Below are 8,687 nucleotides of genomic sequence, written 5' to 3'. Positions count from 1 at the left end.
CAGATTAATCATATCCGAACCCAACAACATCAATACAAATAAAGACAACTGTAACTGCAGAAAGAAAGACAATTGCCCTCTTAAAGGACACTGCCAAAAAAGCGCCATAGTCTACAAAGCCACCATAACCACTGATAACATCGCAACACAATACATTGGCAGCACAGAACCCCCATTCAAAACATGATACAACATTCACAAAGCCTCCATAACACATGAAAGCAAAGCAAAAAGCACCAAATTAGCAATGCACTATTGGGAACAAATAAACACAAATAAAATACCAACAATAACCTGGGAGGTCGTCAGGCAAAGCAGCCCCTACAGATGCAATTTATGCCTGACAGAGAAACTGGAGATATTATTACACAACTACAGAAACAATAGCACCTTAAACAAAAGATCAGAACTAATGACAATGTGCTGACACTCTAACAAATTCAAGCTCAAAACGCAAAAGGCCAAATAAACCTCCCCCCCCCCCCCCCCCCCCCGACCCCATTATACCCCCCCTCCCCCCCCCCCCCCCCCCCCTTTTCCCCCCCCCCCTCCTCCCCCCCCCCCCCTGCCTCCCTACCCAACCACATTCCACAACACTATCACACACACATGTACACAACACACCTACACGCATACACACACACACACACACACACACACACACACTCATAATATAAGCAATGAGAGCACATCACAACAATACACATCAACACTAATCACCACTACACAATGAAACAACTTTAGTTTGGAGTAAGAACTTTTCTACGGACATTACAATGGATTACGCCGACTGAAGACGTGTAAGACACAGAAACGAATCATCTCGGCCACAAAAAATGTGAGTGAAAATTTGCATTCTATATTAGCTCTAACCATCATTATTGAGCACTTTTGTACCTACGAGTACCCACCAACACTCATAAATTATATATAATATATATATATATATATATATATAATTATATATATATATATATATAATATATATATATATATGTGTGTGTGTGTGTGTGTATATCTTTTTTAAATAACATAATTAAAATGAAAATAGAAAGCATTTCACAAAAGTAATACAGATTTGCCAAGGGCCCGAACCAAAAACGAAACCAAAAAATAATATCTTTTGGAAAAATAGCTTGAATTTCAAGGAAAAACAGTACGAGCCCAAAATACATTCTTTATCATATAACATTATCATATAATATAATGCAGCTTTGTGATCTTGTAGTTTGACACCAGCCTTCCGACCAGTATGTACAGGGTGGCACAAAGATGAGTCCTTTGAAAATGTTCTTTACTCACAATTTTTCAGCCTATCAAGAGTAAAATGAGTAACTTGGCTGATAACACAGTAATCAAGATAGTGTTACAATAATTATAATAGTGCCTTAAAGTTAAAGGCATCATGACCTGTCCCTTATTTTAAGATTGCTGTTGGCTTAAGACCCTAAAAAAACTGAGCTTTATATATCGCAATATCCACAAATGTGCTTAACACGCTTTACAAGGGGTCCCTGGTCAACAGCAACATTTAACATGCAGGACGGGACATGACGCCTGTTAGGCGATATTACAATTTTTTGGACACAGACAACGCTGTTAACGGCCAGGTACTCATTTTACACCTGAGTATGGTGAGAGAATGAGTAAAGAGCCTTCTCCAAGGACTCAACGATGCGCTGAGCGTGAGGCTCGAACCCTGGATCTTCCTATCCAAAAGCGAGTCTCCTACCACAAGACCACATAGCCGCACCCTATGTAAGGTGCTTTGAGAACATGCAGTGGATATTGTGCAAAACAAAATCTCAAGCTCAAGTTTAAAAAAACATTTGCATTCAAAAAAAAAAAACAAAGAAGAAAATAATTTAAATTCCCTGCATGTAATTCAATCAGGTCACGTGTCAATTTCTGAGTAAACATTATTTTCACCAAATTTTGCACTGAAATTTAACTTTTTAAAAAATCAGAATCTGGAGGACAGAATGTGAAAATGACCCAATTTTTCCCCCCTTTCACATCCCCAAAATCTGGATACACTATTTAAATTTGTATAAGTGGCAAGCCTCCAATGTTCACATAGTTCAAAAGTACAAGTAGTGACGATATCTCACAAACTCCTGGATAAGGTGTTCACCCAAAAGTCTTACATGAGAGAAAAAGGAAGGAATAAAGAAGCTCCTTGGCATCAATTTTGCCCTTGAGTTGCTAACAATTGACAGACCAGTCTGGGATCTGCTGAACTAAAATTATCTTACAAACGTGAGACTTCCAGAGTGTTTTATCTATCTAAAATAATTATTTCAGCAATCAAAGTAAAAAGGAAATAAATAGACTTTTTAAAAAAAACAAAAAAAAAAAAACAATCAATAAAGCAAGCGTCGGTATAAACCCTGCAACCAATTCTCTAATAATGTATTGGGACACCTGAATAGGGATGCCATTTTGATTTGGGATATAGGATGTCAGTCTAACACATGTTTGACTATATATGTAAACCTATGCCATTCTATAAGACATCTAATATGTCTATGGTTTGTTAGGATGAGACAAAGATAAATCTTGGAAAGATTTTAGTAGAAATCGAAATGCTTTTCAGAGGGTAAGCGGACTGTTCTGACTAGAAAATGTTGTAAGTAGCGTCTTTAAGTTACATGGAATACAAACCTGTGGATGCTCCAAGGGCACAGGCCTTTACAATGTGTCCAACTGTAGAAATGCCTCCATCTGCTATCACAGGCACACCAAATCTACGAGCATATTCTGCAACTTTATAAACTGCAGTTCCTTGTGGACGACCCACTGCCATCACTGAAGATGAATAGAAAAGTTGTGGCATTCATGGAGAATTTTTAAAATTAATTTACAGATAAGCGAATCTTCCTGAATAAATTGATTGGTTTGCTTTCTCTAATAAAACCCAACTAAAATCCATCCAACCTATCCATAGCAACCATTCAAGGATCAATGCTTTTAAGTTGTTGAAGGCAATTGAGAGGCATGGATGAGAAAAAAATGTGACTTTATTTGTGGCTTGACAAAATAGGCATATGGTGCTAATTGAGAACTATTGCTTGTCTCTGAACTGCAATAACAAGTGATCACAAGGAGGTGATATAGCTTGGTGGTAATGTTGTAGGAGCTTTTGGTATATTTTTTTCTGCATTAATCTCACATAACTTCAAATCTTAACAATTACAGTATCAATATATAACTTCCTTTATAATAGAAATGTACCAATTCTTCTGTCTGTAATTCACCTATTAGAAATGTAACAGAAATGGACCTACTATAACAATTCATATTTTCTCTTACCTTCTTGTGTGATACAAATGGACCCACTTCCCATCCCAACCCTTAATCCATCAACTCCAGCATCAATCAAATTCTTGGCCTGGGCTGCTGTCACGACTGGAAATAGAAAGAGAAACAAGACGATACAGTTCGGCAGATTTTAGAACACATAAGGCAAATAGATCTAGGGTTTATCCTGATTCCTGTAGCTCCGAATGGAGATGAACTACTCTGAATTATTGTGCTATAGACTTATGTTTGTTTTTTTCTATTTTTTAAAGGTTTTTACGGCGCTTGTGACTCATGTAAGTTATTTCAGCGCCAGCAATAAGGAAGAAAATGGAATAGTCAAAAGATTATAGATTTACAATTAAAGCAGCCAAGAAAAAGTATGACAAAGGGGAATGTTACAAATAGGGAACAGATGCAGATTTCAAGAGCATACTGTCATTGTACTTAGTTTCAGATTACCTAAAAGTCTCATTTAGACACAAGCACAGGATCCCACTTAAAGGAACACACTCAAATGCGTACATTATACATTCAAAACAACATATATAAAAATACATAACATAGAGATGATTTTACAAGGAAAAAAATATCATCTCCCAAAACTATAACTACACGTTTGACTGTTTCCTTCACAGTCAAGGACTCTGACCAGTACTAGGACAAAATCAAGTATCCCCATTCCCAGACAAAGACAGAAAATAGATTTAAGGGGATAGAAGACACATCATGACCTACTGCTCACTATGGGAGGTCAAAGACCCCACTCAGTCTGTAGACTTATGTCATCTACTACAATCAATGATTGGAAGAGCACCCTCACACAAAGACCAAGGCAATTGATGCTTCGTGCTTAATTGTGACCTCTTGTTGCTATGCATGTCAAGCTAATGAATGGCATGTATGCCTTTTTTACTATAATTTCATAGTAGAGGCACATGTGATTTAATCAATTATATAGCGCATATAACAACGAAAAATGCATCACTGCATGGAATCAGCGCTAGTTCAAATGGAACTCCCAAGGGGCCATTAACCCTCCCTGATAGCTACCTGCGTGAGGTCATTGGAGGTTAACTGATATCAGGCAGTGCCGTGTCCAATGGGGGCAATTATGGATATTTATGGTCTTATAATATGTTGGAATAGTGGAGAAACAATAACAGCCTCTTTCACTTTATTATTTTGATTTGAAAAATCAATTGTCTTTCTAAACATCAGTGCAGATTTGACATTCTTGTGGTTAATAATTCTCTTTAAATATCGCAAAATTTGGATCTAATTTTAAGTGTTTGTAAATTTCGTGCACTTAAATCTTAAAAATTGTTATCAGCAGTATCTCATGAGTTTGAATAAATATCAAAAGTACAAAAGTGCATCTATGTTCCAGTGAATTATTATCATACTGGCAGTTGATTTTCTTGATTTATTCTTGGTTTTGTGAGTTCTGTATATTTTTTTACCATTTCCGTCCCTCTCAAACAGTTGTGTAAACATTTGGATAATATTTTAGTGACCAGTAAAAACTAAAATATTGTGTATGCTTTCAATATCTCAATTTACTACCAATCTGTCTATAAAGTATGACTTCTTTACAAGAACAAAATCACCCAACACAGTTACTGGACATGCTACAAATATTGCAGTATCAATCATCAATTACAACTGACACTAGGCATTGGTCCAGTTAAATTAAATGAATTGCTCAAACAAACGGACACAGTATGTGGTCAAAGGAGGATTCAAAATAATGAGAGCATATAGTTTATTCCAGGTACCGACCTCTTTCTCCCTACTGACCAGCTCCATCCTAAACGAATCATATTGTCCATACAGGTTATATGGAATCATCTCCTTTTTCCAAAAAGAAGCATTTTGTCATTGTCTTATAAGTCGTCTGATATACCATTGAACTCAAGGCAGTCAAATTTAGAGATAAAACAATTGAATAACAATCAGAATCAAATTAGTCCCACCACTGCATGCATACCACAGCAAGATCATTTAATTAATGGGAAATCATTGCCATATATATCTGGACACATTAGTCTATAAAAGGTTTTAACACATTACCTTGTGCACAAAAGGAGAACTTGAACTTACTGTATTACTTATTCAACATGCAAATATACAAGTAATTGAGATGGTTTTCAATGACCCTAAAAATGGGGTCTAGTATGAAGGGAGATCTGGGTGTGTGCCAGGAATACAATTTTTTTTGCCCCAGTTGAGTGCAATTTCTCCAACTTGGAGAACAGTCTGTATTTCAGCTTCGTGGTTGCTTGATTTTCTACCCATTTGTCATAACAGCGTTATATTAATTTTTTAAACATCATTTCTTCCCATCCTTCTTTATATCCATATGACTTGGCCAAACTGAAAATTACATTGAATTCATATAAAACTAAAAATTAAAAAAAAAAAAACAATAAAGAAAATAAAAGAAATAAATAAAAGAAGTACAAAATTGCACATGTATTAATCCAAACAGACTTACCATTGCCTCCAACAATCTGTAAGGTAGGATAGTGTTGTTTGACCCACCTAATCATATTGATTTGATAAACTGAGTTACCCTGGGAAGAATCCTGAACAAGCATAAAAAATATGTAAAATATATTTCAATCATAAATCCAAGTGAACAACTATGTGACATCTAAATTCAATAAATACTTATCGTCCTGATCATGGTGATGAAGAAAATGGTGCTGAGACAATGTTATTTTGGTATTGTTAATGATGTTGTGGAGGTAAATATTCAGTTGACTAAGATAAAAAGGGAACATTGGGATAACATGATAAATCTCCGATGTAAACTTAAGGAAACAAGAAGAATCAGCACAATCATTAAAGCCAATGTGATGACGATGTGATGACGAAGATTAAAATAACAATAATGATGTAAAAGACAGCCATGATGACAAAAACTATACTGATCAACAAAAGAAACACATTTTGTTGAATTGCTGATCTCTTTACCATGTGTGAACTGTTACATATCTTCTCTTATTGATCATCTTGTCTTAAAATGCTTCATCTACTATACCTCTAACTTCAGAGCAGAGAGTCATTATAATAAAGGACCCTTACAAAGCATGGTGACCAGCCAAGTGGCATTCAAAGTCTATTCAAATGTATCCCATTCAAAATGACATGAAATTTAACTCAACTGCAGACAGACCTGGATGAGGTCGACCGATTGCAATTAACTAATCTAAGCATTTATGTAGCGCAATATCCACCAAATGTGCCTAAGCCAGCAGCAACACTTAACACGTAGGATGAGACATCAAGCCTATAAGGTGATACAGTTCACTCTGCTTAATCACACATCGGATAATCGCACACTCCGCTTAAACGCTACACATTCCCGAAAAGGGAATATTTACTATATACACCTCCTCAGCTTCATCACTACACCTTGATTCCATCTTGATTGGACAACAATATCCCCATCAGAGGTGACTACTGGACTCCGTTCAGCCACACAAAAGATAACTCCTGGATAATGAGGATGAGTCTTCGGAATGTGACACACCACCCCCTAACAAACACTGAAAAACTTGACATGCTGAACAAACTAAGCCACTTCATCAAAGAAGATGCTTGACATATTATGTTCTACCAACATTGGCGAGATTTGAGACAAGAGACAGCTTGCGCAGAACAAATAGCAATCAAACCTTCACGATTACTATTCTTATAAAGAATGTCACTATTTGTTGTCAATTGTAGAAGTAGTAGTGGTATGGATGATGGTGGTGGTGGTTGTAGTAGTAGTGGTGGAAGAGATGATGTGGTGATGGCTGTAGTAGTAGTCGTGGTAGGGATGGTGATGTGGTGGTAGTTGTAGTAGTGATGATGATGTGGTGGTAGTTGTAGTGTAGTAGTAGTGGTGGTAGTTGTAGTAGTAGTGGTGGTAGTGATGATGATGTGGTGGTAATGATGATGATGTGGTGGTAGTTGTAGTGTAGTAGTAGCGGTGGTAGTTGTAGTAATGATGGTGGTAGGGATGTTGATTTGGTGGTGGTTGTAGTATTAGTAGTGGCATGGATGACGATGTGGTGGTAGTTGTAGTAGTGGTGGTAAGGAAGATGATATGGTGGTTGTTGAAGTAGTAGTGGTTGTAGGGATGATGATGAGTTGGTGGTGGTTGTTGTATTGGTAGTAGAGATGATAATGATGATTTGTGGTGGTGGCAGTAGTAGTATCAGTGTTAGGGATGGTGATATGGTGGTAGTTGTAATAGTAGTGGTGATAGTGATGATGATGATGTGGTGGTAGTTGTATTAGTAGTGGTGGTGGTAGGGATGATAATGTGGTGGTGGTTGTAGTAGTAGTGGTGGTGGTAGGGATGATGATGTGGTGGTGGTAGGGATGATGATGTGGTGGTGTTTGTAGTAGCTGTGCTGGTAGGGATGATGTGGTGGTGGTTGTAGTAGTAATAATAGTAGTGGTAGGGATGATGATGTGGTGGTGTTTGTAGTTGTATTGGTAGTAGGGATGATGATGATGTGATGGTGGTTGTATTAGTAGTGGTGGCATGGTATGGATGACGATCTAGTGGTAGTTGTAATAGTAGTGGTGGTAGGGATATGGTGGTAGTTGTAGTAGTTGTGGTACGGATGATGATGTGGTGGTGGTTGTAGTAGTTGTGGTAGGGATTAAGATGTGATGGTGGTCTTAAAGATGATGGTGTGGTGGTGGTTGTAGTAGTTGTGGTAGGGATGAAGATATGTTGGTTATTGTAGTAATGGTGGTAGGGATGATGATGATGATGTGTTGGTTGTAGTAGTTGTGGTAGGGATGAAGATATGTTGGTTATTGTAGTAATGGTGGTAGGGATGATGATGATGATGTGGTGGTAGTTGTAGTAGTAGGAGTAGAAGGGATATGATGTGATGGTGGTTGTAGTTGTGGTAGGGATGATGCCGTGGTGGTGGTTGTAGCAGTAGTAGTGGTGATAGGAATAATATGGTGGTTGTTGTAGTGGTGGTGGTAGGGATGATGATGTGGTGGTGGTGGTGGTGTAGTAGTACTTGTAGTAGGAATGTTGATATAGTGATTGTGGTGAGTCTTTTTAAAAGGCGGAATTGTGATGGATTTAGCGGTAATCCGGCTTTAGGTGGAAGATTCTCAGCCATGAAGACTGAAGCTTACCTCCATTCTATGACAAAAGGAGATGAACGAAAATATCCGCATGGCTGCCGAAATTATAAATGATATTCAGTTCAGATACTCTCTATGTTCTCAGATGATTTGATTGCGCAGTAAGATCACTATCATAAGATTTGTCATGTTAGTTATATGAACATGTAAATTACAAAAACAAACAAAGTGATCTACAAACATCAATGCTAATTTTGCTTTTGCTGAAATTGTTTCAA

General features: G+C 37.3%; 1 protein-coding gene across 19 annotated transcripts in view; it reads right to left on the bottom strand.

Moving 5' to 3' along the window:
- The window catches only part of LOC144974999 (inosine-5'-monophosphate dehydrogenase 1b-like), a 123,449-nt gene that overhangs the window by 30,306 nt on the left and 84,456 nt on the right, over positions 1–8,687 (bottom strand). For all 19 annotated transcript variants that reach the window (XM_078918620.1, XM_078918619.1, XM_078918634.1 and 16 more), the window contains 3 exons: positions 5,798–5,888; positions 3,313–3,408; positions 2,665–2,808 (listed from right to left, as the gene is read on the bottom strand). In XM_078918620.1, coding sequence (XP_078774746.1) covers positions 2,665–2,808; positions 3,313–3,408; positions 5,798–5,888 — 331 coding nt within the window. The remainder of the gene's footprint in view (positions 1–2,664; positions 2,809–3,312; positions 3,409–5,797; positions 5,889–8,687) is intronic.

Source organism: Berghia stephanieae, chromosome 6 (assembly GCF_034508935.2).
Source record: "Berghia stephanieae isolate SIO BIC M18660-M18661 chromosome 6, UCSD_Bste_1.3, whole genome shotgun sequence".
Lineage (NCBI taxonomy): Eukaryota > Metazoa > Mollusca > Gastropoda > Nudibranchia > Aeolidiidae > Berghia > Berghia stephanieae.
The sequence above is the reverse complement of the archived record's forward strand: the minus strand, read 5'-3'. Positions and strand labels throughout refer to the sequence as shown.